At 42.0% G+C, this 23,399-nt stretch overlaps 1 protein-coding gene across 1 annotated transcript in view; it reads left to right on the forward strand.

The window, feature by feature from the left end:
* Positions 1 to 23,399, forward strand: part of LOC126459712 (ionotropic receptor 25a-like) — a 281,856-nt gene that overhangs the window by 129,441 nt on the left and 129,016 nt on the right. Inside the window, exons 5-6 of the mRNA XM_050095879.1 lie at positions 1,148 to 1,314; positions 22,811 to 22,990. Coding sequence (XP_049951836.1) covers positions 1,148 to 1,314; positions 22,811 to 22,990 — 347 coding nt within the window. The remainder of the gene's footprint in view (positions 1 to 1,147; positions 1,315 to 22,810; positions 22,991 to 23,399) is intronic.

The following is a 23,399-nucleotide window of genomic DNA, read 5'->3' on the forward strand; positions in this document are numbered from 1 at the left end:
CTTTCCCTAGGCGGGTGTATATCGTGTCCCTTGTAGCTGCGGCATGGCATATATTGGTCAAACTATCAGGACCGTGGAGGACAGATGTACTGAGCATAAACGGCACACACGATTACAGCAGCCAAATAGATCTGCTATTGCCGAACATTGCTTGGATACTGGTCACTCCATGTTATATGATAACACCGAGATATTGGCATGCACGTCCAGCTATTGGGACAGTGTGATTCGGGAGGCAGTTGAGATTAAATTAGCGAGCAACCTTGTTAACAGGGATGGAGGTTTCTGTTTAAACTCTGTTTGGAATCCGGCTCTCTCCCTTGTCAAGAAACAGAGGGACAGACTCAATGCTACCTCACCTGCGAATTCATAGTCTCACTATCGATAGCTCTGACTTTGGCCATCTTTGGTGGCACTAGTGTTCAGTGTGTGTGTGTTATCTTTCCTGCTTGGGTCCGAGAACCGAGGTATTAAATTTGCATGTACGTCGCCTGTCCGTTGCAGTTTGCCTTGAAAATGGCGGGGTGTTCTCCCGCCGAAATATCGGCGGTCGCTGAAAGTGTTACCTGGCTGAATTCCCGGAAGTTATTTGAAAAAAGTAACCTGTAAGCGACCCTCATCTCCACTCCCACGCTCATATCCCACCGGTCTGGATTTTTAGTTTGTTGATCATGACCGTCCCACCTACCACTGTAAATAAATTTGCAACTATACGAATTTCCTTTCCCCCCCCCCCCCCCCTTAGTCGATATTTCTTGGTCTTCGTTGTTGGGCAACACTGAGTATCAGGCAACTCAGCCTCATTCTACCGAAGGAGCAGCTGCCTCATTTCTCTCTCGGCTGCCGTGTGGTTCACTTTATACATTTTCATCTCTACCTCTGTCTTACATTGCAGAGTGTCACAGTTTCCATGCACAATATCTGTCGGGAGGGTCTATTATAGGCACATTGAGATTAAGTGTAAGGTCATTAATTTTTAGTCAAAAGATGTGCCTCACCTACTGCGCGGCACCTGCTCGCAACAAAACCTCCCACCACTGCTGTTGCCGCCTACACTTAATGGGCCATGTTGCATTGGGTGCACTATAAACCACTACTGCGTCAGACTTTGCATCCCTGTACATCACTCTGCGTGCTGTTTTCCCAGAGCTGGACCAGGCGCTGTACCACCTGATCGGCAACTCGGTGCTGCGAGTGATCGCCCTGAACGGCCTGGAAACAGAGACGGTGAACCGGCTCAAGGACATGCGGCCCGTCGCCTCCTACTTCGTCATCTTCGCCGATACGGCCCACATGAGCGAACTCTACTCCAAGGTAAGTCCATGTCCCGCGCCAGTTAGGGCAATTGCTGGATAAAGCTGTTCCAGCCGCACCTCTCAGAACAGCGCAGCTCTTGTATTTCTATCTGTAATGCTACATCAGTAACATTTACTCAATCCAACATTATGATCTTATTTGCTGATATCAGTAGACTCAAAAAAACAAAAAATAAAAATAAAAGACAGATAGCAATATATCTTCGACATCAGAAACCTAAATTTCTGCAACGGAGAATCTTAGTCGAATTAAATGCCTTTCAGCCGTCTAGTTTCAAACCTTTTTTTTATTTGGGTACAAGTTTCAGCATTTTACTACGCCATCTTCAGCCCCCTAACCGACGTGTAGGAAGATTCTACCTCGGTTGTGATCAAAACAGCGGTATTAGTAAATTTTTACTGCGGTGGTCACTTCAATCATCATCTGCCAACTGTTTTGATCACAACTGAGGTAGAATCTTCGTACACGTCGATTAGGGGCCTGAAGATGGTGTAATAAAACGCTGCAGCCGGTAGCCAAATAAAGTAAGTTTGGAAACTAGAAGGTTGAAAGGTGTTTAATTTGACATCCTGTATCGAACAGTAGTACAAGTTTATATGCCAACTAGCTCTGCAGATGATGAAGAAATTGATGAAATGTATGATGAGATAAAAGAAATTATTCAGGTAGTCAAGGGAGACGAAAATTTAAAAGTCATGGGTGACTGGAATTCGAGAGTAGGAAAAGGGAGAGACGGAAACATAGTGGGTGAATATGGATTAGGGGAGAGAAATGAAAGAGGAAGCCGTCTGGTAGAATTTTGCACAGAGCATAATTTAATTATAGCTAACACTTGGTTCAAGAATCATAAAAGAAGGTTGTATACGTGGAAGAATCCTGGAGATACTAGAAGGTATCAGATAGAGTATATAATGGTAAGACAGAGATTTAGGAACCAGGTTTTAAATTGTAAGACATTTCCAGGGGCAGATGTGGACTCTGACCACAATCAATTGGTTATGAACTGTAGATTAAAACTGAAGAAACTGCAAAAAGGTGGGAATTTAAGAAGATGGGACCTGGATAAACTGACTAAACCGCGGTTGTACAGAGTTTCAGGGAGAGCATAAGGGAACAATTGACAGGAATGGGGGAAAGAAATACAGTAGAAAAAGAATGGGTAGCTCTGAGGGATGAAGTAGTGAAGGCAGCAGAGGATCAAGAAGGCAAAAAGACGAGGGCTAGTAGAAATCCTTCGGTAACAGATGAAATATTGAATTTACTTGACGAAAGGAGAAAATATAAAAACGCAGTAAATGAAGCAGGCAAAAGGGAATACAAACGTCTCAAAAATGAGATCGAGAGGAAGTGCAAAATGGCTAAGCAGGCATGGCTAGAGGACAAATGTAAGGATGTCGAGGCTCATCTCATTAGGGGTAAGATAGATACTGCCTACAGGAAAATTAAAGAGACCTTTGCAGAAAAGAGAGCCACTTGTATGAATATCAAGAGCTCAGATGGAAACCCGGTTCTAACCAAAGAAGGCAAAGCAGAAAGGTGGAAGGAGTATATAGAGGGTCTATACAAGGGCGTTGTACTTGAGGACAATATTATGGAAATGGAAGAGGATGTAGAAGAAGATGAAATGGGAGATATGATACTGCGTGAAGAGTTTGACAGAGCACTGAAAGACCTGAGTCGAAACAAGGCCGCGGGAGTAGGCAACATTCCATTGGAACTACTGACGGCCTGGGGAGAACCAGTCCTGACAAAACTCTACCATCTGGTGAGCAAGATGTATGAGACAGGCGAAATACCCTCAGACTTCAAGAAGAATATAATAATTCCAATCCCAAAGAAAGCAGGTGCTGACAGATGTGAAAATTACCGAACTATCAGTTTAATAAGTCACAGCTGCAAAATACTAACGCATATGCTTTACAGACGAATGGAAAAACTGGTAGAATCCGACCTCGGCGAAGATCAGTTCGGATTCCGCAGAAATGTTGGACACATCAGGCAATACTTACCCTACGACTTATCTTAGAAAATAGATTAAGGAAAGGTAAACCTACATTTCTAGCATTTGTAGACTTATAGAAAGCTTTTGACAATGTTGACTGGAATACTCTCTTTCAAATTCTGAAGGTGGCAGGGGTAAAATACAGGGAGCGAAAGGCTATTTACAACTTGTACGAAAACCAGATGGCAGTTATAAAAGTCGAGGGGCATGAAAGGGAAGCAGCGGTAGGGAAGGGAGTGAGACAGGGTTGTAGCCTCTCCCCGATGTTATTCAATCTGTATATTGAGCAAGCAGTAGAGGAAACATTCGGAGTGGGTATTAATGTCCATGGAGAAGAAATAAAAACTTTGAGGTTCGCCGATGACATTGTAATTCTGTCAGAGACAGCAAAGGACTTGGAAGAGAGGGATAGTGTCTTGAAAGGAGGTTATAAGATGAACATCAACAAAAGCAAAACGAGGATAATGGAATGTAGTCAAATTAAGTCGGGTGATGCTGAGGGAATTAGATTCGGAAATGAGACACTTAAATTAGTAAAGGAGTTTTGCTATTTGGGAAGCAAAATAACTGATGATGGTCGAAGTAGAGAGGATATAAAATGTAGACTGGCAATGGCAAGGAAACCGTTTCTGAAGAAGAAAAATTTGTTAACATCGAGTATAGATTTAAGTGTCAGGAAGTCGTTTCTGAAAGTATTTGTATGGAGTGTCCCCATGTATGGAAGTGAAACATGGACGATAAATAGTTTGGACAAGAAGAGAATAGAAGTTTTCGAAATGTGGTGCTACAGAAGAATGCTGAAGATTAGATGGGTAGATCACATAACTAATGAGGAGGTATTGAATAGAATTGGGAAGAAGAGGAGTTTGTGGCACAACTTGACAAGAAGAAGGGACCGGTTGGTAGGACATGTTCTGAGGCATCAAGGGATCGCAAATTTAGCATTGGAGGGCAGCGTCGAGGGTAAAAATCGTAGGGGGAGACCAAGAGATGAATACACAAAGCAGATTCAGAAGGATGTAGGTTGCAGTAGGTACTGGGAGATGAAGAAGCTTGCACAGGATAGAGTAGCATGGAGAGCTGCATCAAACCAGTCTCAGGACTGAAGACAACAACAACAACATCGAACAGCCGAGTCCCGCAACCATCTCTAAAAAGATGGAGATACAGAGAGAATTTGAGTATCTGTCTCAGTACTAACCGTTAGTAAGAAGCACATGGTACATTGATGAATCATTCCATCAATGCATACTGCGAGTTTGAATGACGCCTGGTTTCCTCTGCGGCTACCTCCTGCGTTAGGAGAATTATATAAGTCTAACAAAGGTGAAATTGGAATGATTATGGCGCCGACGCCGTATACAAATGGGGAAATTCACTGACATAAGTGGCTCTTACAAATGGTACATTGTTATAGTGTGGTGGGTGGAAACGATCATCTTGCAAAAGGAGAAACTGGTCGGCTGATCGCGTGCTACTGTCGTGAGCATTTATGGAAAGTGGCCAAAAACCACTAAGAGGCAACAAGGTTGTTGGACGTCGACACCTCGTCACACAATGTAGAGGTCAGAGTTTTGCCTGTTCCGTAAAGTAAGATAAGTGGCGACCTTTGCCGGGTCTGACGACAGAGTACAGGGTGGTTATAATTATTCTATTCGCTACTTCCGAGGGACTCCATAAAAATAAGATTAACGAACAACGAATAAACCATTGAAAGAGATACATTTTAATCTCCATATGAGAAGGTAACATTTGTTAATACAATGTTTGCGTTCCAGATTACAAACGTCGCTCAATGTGACGACGACCACCTGCATCCACGACAACCTGGAACCACACTAGAGATTGCTCTACTGCTGCCTGAAACATCTCAGGTTGGATGTTGCTCATCTCAACCTCCAACGCGTGTTGTGCCCCGTTGATAAACCTCGTCCTTCAGGTGACCCCACAGCCAGAAATCACGCGGGTTCAGATCTGGTGATCTTGGTGGCCACACAGTTTGGAACGATCGTTGAATGATTCGGTTTTCTCCAAATGTGTTACGAAGTAACAGAATGACCTCATGACCATTGTGAGTTGGATCTCCATTGTGCATCAAAACAGTTTAGTCCAAAGTACCTTTCTCCAGTAGACGGGGATCTCATATTGGCGAAGCAGATCATGGTAATGTGTGCCGTTCACGCTGCATGTCCTTTGTTCTAGGGGTCAGAGTTCCTCAAGGAAAAATGGACCAGTCGTGAACTGTGCCGTGAAGCGACATCACACAGTGACGCTTCAATATGAGGGGGAAGTATTTGAACGTTCATTGACTGTCACGATCCCCCTATGCAACAAATGTCAGTTCCGTGTCAGAACCTGTATGTACTGCGTTTCGGTGCAGTCAAGCGTTAATCGCTTCTATGAAAGCATCGTCCTGTTGTTACTGACTACCCTATTTATTACGTCTTTGATGTCCCAAATGTGTTCTACCGGCTTCAGACCAGGCGAATATGGTGGCCAAGCAATCAAGAAAAGTTCACTATCAGGCTCCTCAAAACAATGAAGCATTATTCTGGCCTTATGACACAGACAGTTAACCAATCGGAACATACCATCGGCATTGTGGAAGACATCAAGCCTGAAGGGATGTACGTGGTCCACAGTAATGTTCACGTAGTCCTTAGCTTTCGTGGTGCTCTCGATTATTACCACGGGTTCCATTGGGACCCAGCTGAATTTCTCCCATAGCATAATACTGCACCCCACAGGCCTGCATACGTGCCGCAATGCATGTTTCTTGTAGGCGTCCGTCTGGATAATGGCGTATCTAGAGAAGATCATCGACCTCGTGTAACAAGGAACAAGATTCATCTGAGCAGGCGACACGTTTCTATTGATACACGGTTCAATGATGACGGCCCATGCCCATTGCAATTACTGACGATGTCGTTGGTCAACATGGGAACGCACAAGGGTCGTCGGTTATTGAGCCCCGTGTTCAACAACGTGCACTGACCGATTTGCTTCTAAGCATTTCTGCCTGCACTAGCGCTGTAAAAACTCCTCCCGAACAGGCCATGAAGGCCCAACGGTACCGACCGGCCGCCGTGTCATTCTCGACCATAGGCTTCACTGGATGCGGATATGGAGGAGCATGTCGTCAGCACACTGCTCTCCCTGCCGTATGTCAGTTTCCGAGACCGGAGCCGCTACTTCTCAATCAAGTAGCTCCTCAGTTTGCCTCACAGGGGCTGAGTGCACCCCGCTTGCCAACAGCGCTCGGCAGACCAGATGGTCACCCACCCAAGTGCTAGCTAACTTCGGTGATGTGACGGGAACCGGTGTTACCACTGGGGCATGGCCGTTGGCTAGCGCTGTAAGGGGTGGTTATAATTAAACTTTCACTTTATCAGCCAGTACAGACTGAGAATTATTGTTACCGTGTGGGCACTCAAATTTATATGAGTGATGTTCAGACTGTGTGCTGCAGGATTTACGTTGGTAGTAGAGTTAGTGTCAAGACTTGCAGGTAGGCGCCAGTTCTGGTACGGCGGCGTAGTTGCTTTGAAAGAGCATCAGTGTGCATTACAGTTGCAGACATTCAGCATAGGTCTGGACAGGGTCAGTAGGGCTTTACTCGTAAAGCTGTTTTATCAAAACAACAGCAATAGTGCTGCTAAACTTCGCGAGTATCGGCGCGTTAAAGGAATACAGAGAAGTCCAATATCGTCACTGGGGTTGAATAACATGATTCGGAAGTTCGAATTAACTGGAGTTTTGGTAAGTGCTCCTGGGAGAGGCAGACGGCCAATAGCACTGTAAATTGTTGAAGAAGTTACTGTTGCCATGGCTCAGAATGCTGGACGCAATGTGCAGTCTTCAAGTAATGCACGAGCTGTGTCAAGTCAGTTGAACATTCCATCGTCCACCATTCCAAAAGTACTGTGAACAATTATGAAATAGTTTCCATACAAACTGCATATTACTCACTAGTTAACTGTTTCATTGTAGTCAAACAGTGAGTGAAGTCGAACGTTTTAAATTCTTATAACTGAGGGTGGATAAAAGTGAAGTCGTATGGCTGGGAGACTCCGAGGGGAAGTTACAGACGTCTAGTTAGAAAGGTTTACCTACCCTTCGCTCACACTGGCACCTCTCCTTTACGAAGTGTGAGATTCGTGCTCTGAGTGTATCTGATAGATATAGATGACTGTAATAGGTGTGTGTGTAGTGTTCTGTTACGTTTCCGTTGGATGATGATGTGAAAGAGGAGAGCGTGAAACCCGATGGTGGCATGCAGCCTGGTTCACTTCATATGTGGAAAAGTTGTCGTCCAGCATCAACAAACACTGAAAAGGTTTAAACCTGACTGGGATCTTATAAAGTTGGGGGCTCCAGCATCAACAAACACGGAAAAGTTTATAACCTGATTGGGGTCTTGTAAAAGTTGGGGACGGTAGGACGCCCCAGGGTTCTGTTCTGGATCCATTGCTTTTATTGATTGTCCCTCTCTTCCCATAGGGTGGGGTCTGAGAGAGAGGAATTAGAGATTTACAAACGTTGACTCAAATGTTAATTTTTCCCGCAGATTCGGGTAAGTTTTGTTTGTTTCTTAGTCATGAGGCCACACAACTTTTACTTATCAAACAAATCATCTGACTAGCTAACTAACTAACCAAACATCCTACTTACTAACGAGTGAACTCATTAACTAAAAACTAACTGACTCACGAACCTTCAACATTTGTTAAACTCTAATTCCTTTCTCTCAAACCCATCCTATGGGGAGAGATGAAGAGTTTTAGTTTCAGTGAATCAAAATTTACGAAGTAATAAGTATTTTTTATTTATCCGTAACCATTTTTCACGCAAAGATGAGAACATGGATTTTCTTGAATTACAGCACCAACTACCAAGAATCAAATGTTTAAGAGAAAATGTACGTAGTTTTTTATGTAGAATCTGATTCTGCAATAAAAAATGGGGGTTCCCATTTGAAATTTTAAAGTTGCCTCCCACCCCACCCCCACGGGGCTGGGGTGGTGGGCTAATTTTAGCACCAGCAGATGTCCCCTCTTGAAGATAATCAACTTTGGATTCTACACATTTTTTCGTGTAAAGCGTATTTTTCGAGTTATTATGGTTTGGCAACTTAAAATTTACACGCTGTATATCAATGACCTGTAATTAGGACATTGGGCGGCTTTTGACCTCTGTGGCGGCTCCTGGGCAACAGACGCACGAGCAGGCGACCCCAAACAATGGCTGCTACACCGCACTTCTTTGCATTCCTCGGTGTCACCGAACTTAACGTCCTCATGCGACGCAGAGATCACCACCGACAGTGTCGCATGTCCCCACGTCACGAGACACTGCGGAGAGGTTTGGAATTTAATCGAAGGCATCCGCACAGTCTGGTGACCAGGATCTTCACGCCAACACCCCTGTTACTCCTTGCCAGAAAGACAAAGGGATAGCTCCCAGCAGCACGTGGTGTACTCGGGCGATTGCGCATACAAGTACAACCGACGTTGCTTAACTTCGTTGACCTGACTGGAACCAATCTATTCGATAAGGCAATGCCGTTGGCGCTGAGTACAGACGTAATGGCTTTTTCAAAGTATCGCGTTCAAGAATTTGTGCAGAAACTGAATTCTGCTGTTTCCATTATAACGGTGACCTCCGCTTTCTCTGGCACTGAAACGTGAAAGCTTGTTTATTTTGTTTACTTTTACTTTATTATCTCATATGAGGTTACATTTTAGGGCACTTACCAAGAATATTCTTAGCCCAGGAAAGGTCGGACAGACATTCAAAAGAAACTGCTGCATTCATTCACTGAACACTAGGCGTAAAGACAATGTTCGCTTGGAGAATGCTTCCATAAGCGTAGTATTGCTCAACAGGTTTTATTCTCAACTGGCGTCCAGAAGAACAGAAAAAAATTGTCCAATAAAAAAAGGCTCCCTAGTGAAACACTTATTCTTTTCTGTAGAGGAGTTCCTTGCAGTAGTTGAGAACTTTCCACTGTAATGCGTTGTTTGTTCCTGCACTCCCTCACAATATCTTCGTATGTTTTCAATTCCTTAATTTTGTTCATAAATTTTATACTCAACGTTCTGTATACTATAAACTGACTCCATCTAAGACCATGTAGCTTTGGTCTGCATTGTCGAACGGGACCTGATAAATAAATGAGTCACTTTCTAACATTCTGCGTGGTGTCTGTTTGTTCTATATCGTGTCTCCCTACCACTTTCGCGCAACGACGCTCTGAGCGCGTTTTTTAGGGAATTGACTAGTTTGAACCTGGGACCTGTTGCTGGTAAGGAGACGCCAGACCACACATGACATGTAGAATTCAGAAGAGTTCAGTGAGACTAGGGATGATATAAGCAAATACTTAATGATTTCAGCGTCAGCTCCACTGCACTCCCTGTAAAAGAATCTTAATACTAACTAAATTTAGTGGAAGGGGTTCAAGGCTTTCCTATTTTTAGTTAGCTGGTAAAATAACGCCGAAAAAGCAGTTAAGTTTACCACTGGAAATTTTATTCTAGTCACAAAGCATCGTTTATAAATTGCACTATTGATAAAAGGAAATGTTTTAATACAGAATGGTAAAAACCAACTGCGTTCAACAAAAATGTGAACGAATATTCCCTGAATGGGTTTCCAAGTTCTACAATGGATCGAAGGATGACCTACGCCGTATCACATCCATAATCTAGGTTTTAATTAAGTTTCACAAAGGAACAAACTATCAAAATGGTCTACAGTGACCCTCAATTATCTTTAATTACTTATCTAACTAGTCGTAAATTACAGTGGCTGATGTGGCTTCTCAGTAACTGTATAACAGAAAAATCATCGCGTTTCAGATTTTTACTTCAAGTGGCAAATGTGAACACCATGAGATTTAATTGACGATCAACACTAGTATTACGCAAAAAGGGGGTGTAACAGATGAGACTTCTGCAGTTCTGAGTGAAGCTTTATGCGCTGTTACGCGGCATCGCGTACGTTCATTACCTTGTCGGTGTTCGTCAGGGGGCGGCGGGCAGCACAGCTCCGCTCACCTCGCCATCTCGGAAGAAACTCCCTCCTAACTTCTCCTTACTACAATTTACCGAAGTTGGTTTAAAAAAAAACTATCTGGCTGTGTTTTCATCTGACCAATCAGGGTCTCAATGTTAACCTTAAGCTCCGCCTACAAAAATTCTGTCTATCCAATGAGAAACGTTATACTTTTCGTGGTGGGACAATGTTTTTTAAAGTTTGCAACGTAACAGAGACGCGAAAAAGTCTCACGCTAAAACTTGCAGCTGGTGTGATCCTTTTTGTGTTATCGTAAGATCTATACTGTTCTTCTGGAGGGATCTAGCTTTTAACATTGGCTGGGGGGGGGGGTGGTCCTGACGTAACAGAGACGCGAAAAAGTCTCACGCTAAAACCTTGCGGGTGGTGTGGCCCTTTTTGTGTTATCGTAAGGTCTATACTGTTCTTCTGGAGGGCTCTAGCTTTTAACATGGGCTGGGGGGTGGTCCTAACGTAACAGAGACGTGAAAAAGTCTCACGCTAAAACTTGCAGCTGGGGTGGTCCTAGTGGTTAGCTGGAGACGTGGGTGTCCAGTCCGTCCCTTATCATATGGCCTTCTAGCTTAACACGGTTCTGCTCTCGGCTTCTGTTCTCGTTTCTCCCCTCTGAACTGCGTCTGTCTCACGGTGGGAAGGTATGACATGCATTTAGGCATTCTTGTGTTAATCTGTGGTATTCCATTTGCTCACTCGTTACTCGTATTACTTTGGTTAATTTGATGTCACGATTAATTCGGAGCTATGTGACATACTACTGGATTTGCTTATCATGTCAGGGTTTTCATGGAAGGTGGTGGATTTACCTGACACCTTACATATCACCACCCTTCGAACTTAATTTTTGTACTGAAGTTAGGCAATGATTGAATCGTTGTCTAAGCCAGTCAAAACTTATTCCGTTATCTAAATTTTGTTGCCTAGTGTTCAGCCACGTTATTCTGGTTCTATGCTAGTTTGTATTACTAATTTATATTCTTCCACATTATTCCCAAAAATGACAATAGAGGAATATTTTTATGCTATTATTAATTTTTAATTATTTTCTTTCTTTATTTAAGTGTGAAGTTTTTTTTTTTTAAGAAGTTTGTTATCGAAAGTGAGAAGTCTTTCACATGGATTTTCTTAGAAATATATTTTTTTTATAAATGTAGTAATTAAGTAAAATCTATTCCTAACACATTTTCTAAATATCACGTACAAGTAAAATGTTTTTGTTTCTAGACAATCATTTCAACATTGTTACACTAAGAAATAAGAATTATTTCCAAGAATTGCTTTGACAAAGAAATATGCACACACAAGTATTATCCTAACAAATGGTACAAATGTTTAAAAAAAGGCAAAACATCCAACAAGATAATTTTTTATTCTTTGTTTTTATAAGGAGAAAATAAGTAAAATATAGTTATTCTTTTATTTTTATGAGGAGAAAATAAGTGGCATATAGTTTTAGTGTTTATTATGCCTTACTTTTGTTCTTTATATACTGTCCATTTCAGAACAAATGACTTATTTTTATCGATAGTCTAGTTTTTACTTAAGTCCATAGTCAATGACTGTTATTTTGTAGTTTATTAGCTGTCTGGTGTGCTTAACTTATTTAGTTTTTCACATGTTTCTTTTGCACAATTCCTACATCACATAATTTGATTTCACACATTCACACAATCCTACGAATGTTTAAGCATGAGGTTGGCGAATGTTTTTGCACGAAGGTGATGGACTTGAGCGAGATGGATGTGGGCAAGTATTTGATGTACAGCTTCGTTCGTCGTTCCTTGTTGGCTTTGCAAGTGTGTGTTGCTGTTGTGGAGGTCCCATAATGGAATGGAGGTGTGAGTGCAGAATCTCGTGGTTTACTGGCTTTGTATGCGTGAAAGTCATCGTTATGTGTCGCTGAAAGCGGTCGTTTTTCGTTGTAGTACTTCGCAGACGACTAGTTTACAATAGGATAGGGATTTGGGAAGGTATGTCGTCTATTCTTCACCCATCTTCTTTCTTGGTCTCAATCTTGCGAATCTTCAACTTCTGTTCTTCCCGCTTTTTCTCTGCTTCTTACTTGATTCTTGGTTCTTCTCTGGGCAGGATATGGAAATATTTGTTGATAAGTAGTTGCTTTGAACTTCTCCTTAGTAACAGTTTGATAAATTGTTTGGGTGTGTCATTTTTACTTTGTGGAAGTTTTCTTCAGTTTCGTGCATCAGTGTGCTGTTTAATAGCAGTAGTGTGACTTTTACACATATTTTTTTTTTTGCCAGTGGTGGCTTGCCCAAGCCGTCTTCTCGTCGGGCCGTTTTTTGCTCGCTCCGTTCATTCGGGGCGCTCGGAGACCCTTGCGGCATTCGGCGTCCCGTCGCGTCTCTGCAGGTTCCGCCTGGCAGCAGATTTATTTACTGCCCACTTTCGCTACAAGAAGGGCCTTCTGTTGGTCTCGCTGTCCTTTCCCTTCTCTCAATGCTTCTGCCTTGTAGGAATCATGTCTTGCTAATTACGTCATTTTCTTTCTTGATACTTCTCGCATTGCAACTTGTGGGTCGTTGCATCTCGTCCTTGCTGGAGTTTTTTACAATGGTTCTTACAAAAAGTTTTATTTATAATCCTCTAACATATGTCTAGTACCTACATTGTTTTACGCCTTCTTAAAAAGCTTTACCAATTTCGGTACCCTTTCCATGTTACAATTCTAGGGTATTTTGAGTCTTAACTTCTACAAGAAACCTCAAATTCGTTTTTTTATTTTTGTGTAGTGTCATGGTGTATAGCATTTTAGTATTACATGCTGTTAGACTATCTATGCTTTATCTCTTCACCTTAATCTATGGTACTATTGGTGTTATTTTTGTTTTTGTTTTTATTGAAACTACTTTCTTTTTCCCACCTTCCTCCCTCTTCATTCTTCTTTCTCCTAACGATCTTATCTGCAACATAATCTTGAAATATTGTGCTGATTATTTAGCAGTAATAAAATTAATCTTCAAAGTTTTTGATATGGTTCACATGGTGAAGTCCTAAGGTTTTGCCTGTTTTTGGGTTCATTAGTTCCACAGCATTATCATGAGCAATTCGGCTAATTATGACAGGTCCTTTGTATGCAGCGTAAAACATACGTATTTTGTGTTTCTGTTTGCTGGAGAGATGGTGTGTTTTTACAAATACTTTCTGGCCTACTGAGAATGTTCTTTTAATTGCTGTTCTATCTCCTCTTTCTTTTCTTTTAATGGCTGCCTTTCTGATGTTGGAGAGTGCTGTTGCTACGTCTTGTTTGTGCTGTCTACGTGGTACAATAGGAAATCTAACATTTTCTCTGGTTATGTTTGGGGGTTCAATATTTTTAAGTACAGTAACTGGAGGTAGTAGTGTAGTGCTATGTGGCATTTCATTTATTACTTCTTGAAAATCTTTAAGGTATATATCCCAAGTGTTGTGTCTTTTGCCTGCATATAATCGGCATAAAGTTCCTATGTCCTTCGTAAATCATGCTGCTGGATTTACACTAGGTTTGTACTTAGATATGTAGATGGGTTTTATTTTATGTTGTTTTAACGTGTTCTGCCATTGCACTGATTTGTATTGTGGGCCATTATCCAAAATTATTCGTTCCATTTGGCCTACTTGTCTGAGAAAATCTTGTCTAAATGCTTTACTTATAGTAAGACCTGTTGCCCGTTTTAATGGTGTCAAAGTAACATATTTAGAAGTAAGTTCCAAAACGACAAATATGAAAATATATCCATTTTTGTGCGTGGGAGGGGCCCCATCAAATCTGTTGCAGCTATTTGTTTTAATCTTTTAGGGATTATTGGATACATAGGTGGCTTGGTTTGGAAAGTGATGTGTTTAGCCCTCATACATTTTTTGCATTTGACTAATACTGTTCTAATTCGTCTTTCCATATTAGGAAAATGGCTTGTTTGTTTTATTTTTAAAAAGCATTTCTTTGGTCCAAAGTGGCCATTACTTAAATGTGTATACCATATGTACTTATTAATTAGTTCATCTGGGATATAAATTAACCGTTCATTCGTTGCAACATTTCGTCTAAAAAATAAAACATTGTTTTTTACGAGATAGTGCTGTCGAATGTCTGGAAAAGCCTTACTTCTCCACTTGTGTTTGATTCCTAGTATTTCGGGATCCTTGTCCTGTTCTTGGACTATGTTTTTCAATGCTGTCGTAATGTAGTTTTCGAAAGGTACTTGTTTCATATAGTACATTGTAAACTGGTCTTCAGCTGCTTCCAAACCTATGTTATTGGATGCACCCTGTGGCCATCGTGATAAAGCATCTGCTAATACATTCGCTGGTCCTGGTATGTGTGTAATAGTGAAGCCAAATTCTTGTAGTATTAACATCCATCTGGCTAACCTCCAATGAATTAGTTTGGCGGATAACAGAAATTCTAATGGTTTGTGGTCAGTTTATATTTTTGTTTTTCTTCCGAATAGAAAGTATCGAAAACATTGGAAGCCCCATACAATGGCCAATGCTTCCAGCTCCGTGACTGAATAGTTTTTCTCGCTTTTTGTGAGTACCCGACTGGCAAATGCAATTGTTCTATATGATCTTAGCCCTGCCTGTTCGTATTCTTGGAATAAAACAACTCCTAAACCTGTTTTCGCGCTATCAGTGGCCATACAAAAATTTTGTGTTAGATCAGGATGTGCTAAAATCGGTGCTGTTGTTAGTGCGTTTTTCACGTTTAAAAATTCTTCATTGGCTTGTTGATCCCATACCCATGGCGTGTTTTTTCCAGTCAATGCACATAGGCGTGGTGTTGTGAGAGAGTCGATCCAAATAAATTTTTTATAGAATTCGGTGAGACCTAGAAATCCTCTGAGAGTTTTCTTATTATATGGAGTACAGAATTCTTTGATTGCCGCTAGTTTTTCTGGGTCGGGCATTACCCCTTTCTCGGAAATTATGTGTCCTAGAAATTTGACCTCTCGCCTTCCAAATCTGGATTTTGTTATATTTACTGTGACCCCATGCTCTTTCATTATCTGTAAAAACTGATTTAATGTGTCGTTGTGATGTTCATAAGAGGGTTCTGTTATAATCACATCATCAACATAACAAGTAATTTTTTGTAAAATTTCAGGACTGAGTATAGTATTAAATCCCCTAATAAACGCTGCTGATGATATGTTTAAACCAAATGACAGTTGTTTAAACTGGTAACATCTACCGAATACGATAAACGCTGTAAATTTTCTACATTCTGGGGCCAATTCTATTTACCAGAAACTACTCCGTAAATCAATTTATGAAAATATCTTAGCACCGTGGAAGTTTTGTATCAATTCCTCCAATTTTTCTGGGCGATCTGTCTCAGTGATTATGATTGTGTTGATCTGTCTGGAATCAAGCACTAACCTGATGCTCTCATCTCGTTTTTGTACAATATGGAGCGGGCTGTTATATGTGGAGGTAGCTGGTTCAATAATATCGTCATCTAACATTTTAGATATCTCTTGGAATACTTTATTCCTGTAGCTTAATGGGATTGTATAGGGTGGCACTCTAAATGGTTTGTGCCGTTTTACTTCAAACTTGTACTGAAAGTGCTTAGTACTGCCAGTCTTAGGTAAAAATACCTCTGCTTTATCTCGTAAAATACCCTCTAATTCTCTTTTACTGTGTTCTGAAATACCTTGAACTTCTTGCAATTTTTCGTCGATTTCTTTATGGACTTCTAACATGAGTTGAGGCGATTCCCCCTTTTGTGCATACCATTCTAATTCTTCATCCTCTTTATCTCGCGTCATTCTTAATTGTTTGTTTATAACTGGTATTTCTTCTAATTTTAGCTTTTGCTCAAAGAGAAGTGTGACATTCCCGAATGTTACGCTACCTTTCCCCATATCTATTATCGCTCGTCTCTCATTTAAAAAATCTGCACCTATAATCAAATCTACAGTTAGTTTAGGTATAATCACGAAGTTGGCTTCGATCATTTGGCCTTGGCACGAAAGAGTTAACCTTGTTTGTCTCGTAACTTCCGCATCATTGTTTCTAATAGGACCTCTTACTTTAATCTTACGTGTTTTCAGAACTGGCAATTCCTCATTGGCATTACACTGCATGAATAAATTTTCTGAGATCGCAGTCAGTTCACTTCCGGTATCAATTACAATATTGACTGGGATATGCTTTACCATGGCCTTCACAATTGGTTGAATTTGAAAGGGTTGGTTCTGTTCTTCTTCTTCTTGCATCAACGAATCCTCCACTGAATCATACATGAGTCTTTTTAGGATTTTCCCTTGTGAATTCGAACTTTCTGTAGGATGAGCTTCGACTGCTACTTCTCTCTCTTTTATTTCGTCTTCTCTATTTCTTCCTTCATTTACGCTTTCTTCAACATCCTCTACTTTTTCCTCATCCTCGTCTATCTTCTCCTTCTTCGTCGCTACTTCCACATAATCGCATCTAAATGCTCTAATTATCGCTTCATACCTTCCTTCATTATATACGTTGGGTTGTGTGCCCAATAGTAACTTATTTTCAACTTCTGTCGACTGCGCATTATCCTCATTGAATTCGCTTTCCCTACTTTCCATCTCAAATAGCTCTGCAATACTCATTACTTCGTCCTTTCCTCCTACATTCGTTGTGCACGCCACTGGTAATTCATCTTCCTCGTCAGTATTCTCCCAATTAATTTCGTCCCAACACGATATTGTTATTTTCTTGTCTTCGTTTTCTCTGGTCCCTGCGGATTTGTTTCTTCCTTCTTCTCTTCTCGTGATAAGATTTTTACTTCTCTGTTCAAGGTGCTGCAATTGTCCTGGGTCGGTGCGTCATTCTCTTTGGCATGGGCGCTTAGCTGTCAATTCGAACGTTTATCGGGGTTTGGTGGTCTTACCTCCACCTCTTCTATCTGTATTCTCTTTTCTTGTTCAGCTTGTTGATAGTGGTTTCTTTGTTGATTATTTGTCGGTCTATTGGTTCTCCAGTACCCGTTCCGGTTGTCGTTATTCCCTCTGTAATAGTTGTTGCCGTTTCTGGGTGAATTATAGTTATTGCCATATTCTCTTCTAAATCCATAACCGGTTCTTTGTTGAAATCTATTGTCGTTTCTTGATGCGAAGTTATCACATGGTTCGTAATTATTGTTTCTTCGTACTGGGTCTTGTGGATTCCACTGCTTTTTGCTTTCGTTTTCACGTGCGCTTCGTCTTTTTCTTGAGTCATCTTCCGAAAATATGAACTCTAGTTCCCTTAGAATACCTTTAAATGCTTCGACGTCATTGCCTCCGCGCCCTACTAATGATTGCTGGTATTTCAATGGTAGCTTCATCGCGCATAATTTAATCAACTCTCCGTCACTGTATGGTACATCTAAGCATTGATTTTTCTTTGCCATTACTTCGAAAAATTTCACGGGACTCTTCTCCCCTGAATTTTAAAAATATGGGTTCTGTAATAATTCGTACTTCACTCTGTTCTGTGCTTCGCTGGACCAATATCGTGAGAGAAACTTCTCTCTGAAATCTTCGTACGATCGGCATGTCGCTGCAACATTCTGCATGGTTTCTGCGACTGTTCCTGACATGTGTGCACATATAAAGTCTAATTTGTGTGCTAGCGTCCGGTGTTCTGGTAATCCTACTCGGAATTGATCAATAAAAGTTCGTGGATGTAATGAGTTTCCTTCTAGAAAGTGTTGAAATTTTCTGACTGTGAGGAAATGATCATTGTCGTACTTCGTCATAGTTCCATATGAAATTCGCGATTCCTCGCCACTTTTGTTTCTGATCATTTCTCCCGTCGTTCTTTCCGGTTGTGGTAGATCCATTGGATATTGTCCACTGTAACTTTCGCCTACCCTTGCGTATCATCGTTGGAGTGGTACGCAATAATTTTCTTCCATCGGTTGTGAACGTGTAGCTGAATGCATTGCACTGTACTCTTCGCGACCTGGCTTTCCGTTGTCACGTATGTTACTTTCCGCCTGTGATTGGAATCGCAAATGCATGATATCTTCGTTAATTGTTTTTCCGGTGCTGTTACAGATACGGATGTGGTTGCAGACTCTGTGCTTGTTCGATCCTGTTCACTACGCTCCTCAATGGTTTGCAACATCTCTGTTCGCAATTTCTGAAATTGTCGCTTCGTTTGCGCTTCTATTTTGACTATGCGGTGATCATATCTTTTCAGCGCTGCTTTTGTGACACGTTTGTGTAAAACACTGTTTTCAACAATTTCACGCGCTGTACCTGCTGCTTGTCTAGTAATTACGTTTATCTGTTTCTCCAGTTTCTTGACTTCTCCCTGGGTGTTGTTACGTAATGTTTTGATCTCGTCCTGAATGTCATTACGCAATGTTTGTACGTCCTCTTGTACCTTGTCAATGTCTGTTCTCAATTGATTGTAACCTGTTATTAAGTTTCCTACCACTTCTCGAGATTCTTTTGCCTCGTCTTTAATATGACTTACGTGTAACTGAAATTTTTTGTTTTGTTCTTTAATCGCACGCATTTGTGTCGTGGTTTCTGCATTTTGTTTCGTCATTTCTGCATTCTGAATTTTAATTAGGTTCGCAATTTCTTTATTCCGTCTTGTCATGGTTTCCGTCATTAATTGTAATAATTCTGCCAGATTGGTGGGTCCTATCGCGTTTTCTTCCGACGTCCTACGCTCTGTGTTTTCGCCCAAGTGTTGGTTTGCAACCGATTGCATTGAACTGTGCGGTGACACGTTTCTGCTCGAATTCCTTGTACTCTGTGGTGAGGGAGCTCTGATTACTTGTACTATGGGTTCTACGTATTCAAGACGCAAGTTAGAATCCTCATCGACTGTCTCTCTACTTTCCTGCTCCTCTGTCGTATGCTGACTTATGTTTTTTATGCCTTGACGTACATTATCCTCGTTATGGTGCGTTATATGTCCTATTTCTCGCGATACTGCATCGTCTGTTGTACTGTCCTCTATTCTCTGTCCATTTTCATGCTGGGTCTCTACCTCAATTCGGTCAAGGTCTCGATCCGCCATTGCTAATCATTCCGAATCCCTTATTTTCTCTTTTAAAAGCAATTCACGCGCCCTATTTCGAGTCAACATGCGCTCATACGATCTCACGCGTTTCATAAACTATTTGTTCACACGACTTGACAAACCACTCACTTACTTGTTGGGTCAGAACCAGCTTGTCAACGATGTATCCGCCACCTGTGCGCTTGCATTGGAGAGAAAACTTAATTGTAACAATATTAAAATTCATAACTTAATTATGCTATTGTCCCTGCTAGAATGTCTATCTATTGAATACTTTATTACTATCTATCGCTGCAGCTACCGTTTTCGACTATGTATAACTTTAAGAAAAAAAACTTTTTACCACGAAAATTTTTCAACAGGATATTTTTCTGACCTAGTTAGGCATGTGGTCGACCTTCAATCATGGTATTTTACCATCCTGGCAGAGTCGCCATTTTCTAACATTCTGCGTGGTGTCTGTTTGTTCTACATCGTGTCTCCCTACCACTTTCGCGCAACGACGCTCTGAGCGTGTTTTTTAGGGAATTGACTAGTTTGAACCTGGGACCTCTTGCTAGTAAGGGGACGCCAGACCACACATGACATGTAGAATTCAGAAGAGTTCGGTGAGACTAGCGATGATATAACCAAATACTTAATGATTTCAGCGTCAGCTCCACTGCACTCCCTGTAAAAGAATCTTAATACTAACTAAATTTAGTGGAAGGGGATCAAGGCTTTCCTATTTTTAGTTAGCTGGTAAAAATTTTATTCTACTCACAAAGCATCGTTTATAAATTTCACTATTTATAAAAGGAAATGTTTTGATACAGGATAGTAAAAACCAACTGCGTTCAACAAAAATGTGAACGAATATTCCCTGAATGGGTTTCCAAGTTCTACAATGGATTGAAGGATGACCTATGCCATATCACATTTATAATCTAGGTTTTAATTAAGTTTCACAAAAGAGCAAACTATCAAAATGGTCTACAGTGACCCTCAATTATCTTTAATTACTTATCTAACTTGTCGTAAATTACAGTGGCTGATGTGGTTCCTCAATAACTATATAACAGAAAAATCATCGCGTTTCAGATTTTTACTTCAAGTGGCAAATGTGAACACCATGAGCTTTAATTGACGATCGACAGTAGTATTATGCAAAAAGGGGGAGTAACAGATGAGACTTCTGCAGTTCTGAGTGAAGCTTTATGCGCTGTTATGCAGCATCGCATGCGTTCATTACCTTGTCGGTGTTCGTCAGGGGGCGGCGGGCAGCACAGCTCCGCTCACCTCGCCATCTCGGAAGAAACTCCCTCCTAACTTCTCCTTACTACAATTTACCGAAGTTGGTTTAAAAAAAAAACTATCTGGCTGTGTTTTCATCTGACCAATCAGGGTCTCAATGTTAACCTTAAGCTCCACCTACAAAAATTCTGTCTATCCAATGAGAAACGTTATACTTTTCGTAGTGTGGCAATGTTTTTTAAAGTTTGCAACGTAACAGAGACGTGAAAAAGTCTCACGCTAAAACTTGCAGCTGGGGTGGTCCTAGTGGTTAGCTGGCGACGTGGGTGTCCAGTCTGGCCCTTATCGTAGGGCCTCCTAGCTTAACACGGTTCTGCTCTCGGCTTCTGTTCTCGTTTCTCCCCTCGGAACTGCGTCTGTCTCACGGTGGGAAGGTATGACATGCATTTAGGCATTCTTGTGTTAGTCTGTGGTATTCCATTTGCTCACTTGTTACTCGTATTACTTTGGTTAATTTAATGTCACGATTAATTCGGAGCTATGTGACATACTACTGGATTTGCTTATCATGTCAGGGTTTTCATGGAAGGTTTTGGATTTGCCTGACACCTTACAACTTGGGTACCCTCCTTCACCTCTTGCCCTATCGCTCCCTTTCTGTGGCGTCCACCTGAATGGAGTAATGACTAATACACTACTGGCCATTAAAATTGCTACACCAAGAAGAAATGCCGATGATAAACGGGTATTCATTGGACAAATACGTTATACTAGAACTGACATGTGATTACATTTTCACGCAATTTGGGTGCATAGATCCTGAGAAATCAGTACCCAGAACAACCACCTCTGACCGTAATAACGGCCTTGATACGCCTGGGCATTGAGTCAAACAGGGCTTGGATGGCGTGTACAGGTACAGCTGCCCATCTAGCTTCAACACGATACCACAGTTCATCAAGATTAGTGACTGGCGAAGTGTGACGAGCCAGTTGCTAGGCTACCATTGACCAGATGTTTTCAGTTGGTGAGAGATCTGGAGAATTTGCTGGCCAGGGCAGCAGTCGAACATTTTCTGTATCCAGAAAGGCTCGTACAGGACCTGCAACATGCGATCATGCATTATCCTGCCGAAATGTAGGGTTTCGCAGGGATCGAATTAAGGGTAGAGCCACGGGTCGTAACACATCTGAAATGTAACGTCCACTGTTCAAAGTGCCGTCAATGCGAACAAGAAGTGACCGAGACGTGTAACCAATGGCACCCCATACCATCACGCCGGGTGATACGCCAGTATGGCGATGACGAATACACGCTTCGAATGTGCGTTCCCCGCGTGTCGCCAAACATAGATACGACCATCATGACAGAACCTGGATTCATCCGAAAAAATGACATTTTGCCATTCGTGTTCCCAGGTTCGTCGTTGAGTACACCATCGCAGGCGCTCCTTTCTGTGATGCAGCGTCAAGGGTAACCTCAGCCATGGTCTCCGAGCTGATAGTCCACGCTGTGCAAACGTCGTCGAACTGTTCGTGCAGATGGTTGTTGTCTTGCAAACGTCCCCATCTGTTGACTCAGTGATAGAGACGTGGCTGCACGATCCCTTACAGCCATGCGGATAAGATGCCTGTCATCTCGACTGCTAGTGATACGAGGCCGTTGGGATCCTGCACGGCCTTCCGTATTACCCTCCTGAACCCTCCGAATCCATATTCTGCTAACAATCATTGGATCTCGACCAACGCGAGCAGCAATGTCGCGATACGATAAACCGCAGTCGCGATAGGCTACAATTCGACCTTTATCAAAGTCGGAAACGTGATGGTACGCATTTCTCCTCCTTACACGAGGCATCACAACAACGCTACACCAGGCAACGCCGGTCAACTGCTGTTTGTGTATGATAAATCGGTTGGAAACTTTCCTCATGTCAGCACGTTGTAGGTGTCGCCACCGGCGCTAACCTTGTGTGAATGTTCTGAAAAGCTAATCATTTGCATATCACAGCATCTTCTTCCTGTCGGTTAAATTTCGTGTCTGTAACACGTCGTCTTCGTGGCGTAGCAATTTTAGTGGCCAGTAGTGTACTACACGAAATTTAGAAAACTGGTCTAGTGCCTTTGACCAGCAGATTTGTATTTCGGTGAGTTTGTGAGGATTGCTAGGTGTACGTGTACGCAGGCGGCTGCCGGCGGCCTGGTGCGGAAGGCGGAGCGCTGGACGCTGGTGTTCACGGACTGGGAGTGGCGCAGCTTCGGCCGCGACCACCTCAACCTGTCGACGGCGCTGCTGCAGATGAAGCCCGCCTCCTGCTGCGCCCTGCAGGGAGACCTCGACGCCTGCAGGTGCACGCTGCGCAAGGTGACGAACCGCCACTACCTCATCCTGGCAGCGTGGCCGCAGCAGCACGCGAAAGTGTAATTTCTGCTAGCAGGAATCTGCTGATAAAGAGCGAAATGATGAGGTACCTCTGGAATAGGTGAGCGAAGAAGGCCACATTATTTTTTTCCAGGAGTACCAACCTGTACAAAGGAATCTTTACATTATTAATTTGGGAATGTAGCTCATCGGAAAACCAAAGCACTAGTCACCCCATAAAAGGGCACATTGTCCACTTTGGTGGGCTGTACATAATGTGAAACTGGTACGAGGCACTTATGTGACCCTCCCCCGCTGATAAAGTCGTGAGAGTGGTGTAGCATGTACACTATCTGACTAAAAGTATCCGGACACCCCTATAAAATACGGAATTCAGTAATAGATGTCACCA

The sequence above is a fragment of the Schistocerca serialis genome, chromosome 1, assembly GCF_023864345.2.
Source record: "Schistocerca serialis cubense isolate TAMUIC-IGC-003099 chromosome 1, iqSchSeri2.2, whole genome shotgun sequence".
NCBI classification, from domain to species: Eukaryota; Metazoa; Arthropoda; class Insecta; order Orthoptera; family Acrididae; genus Schistocerca; species Schistocerca serialis.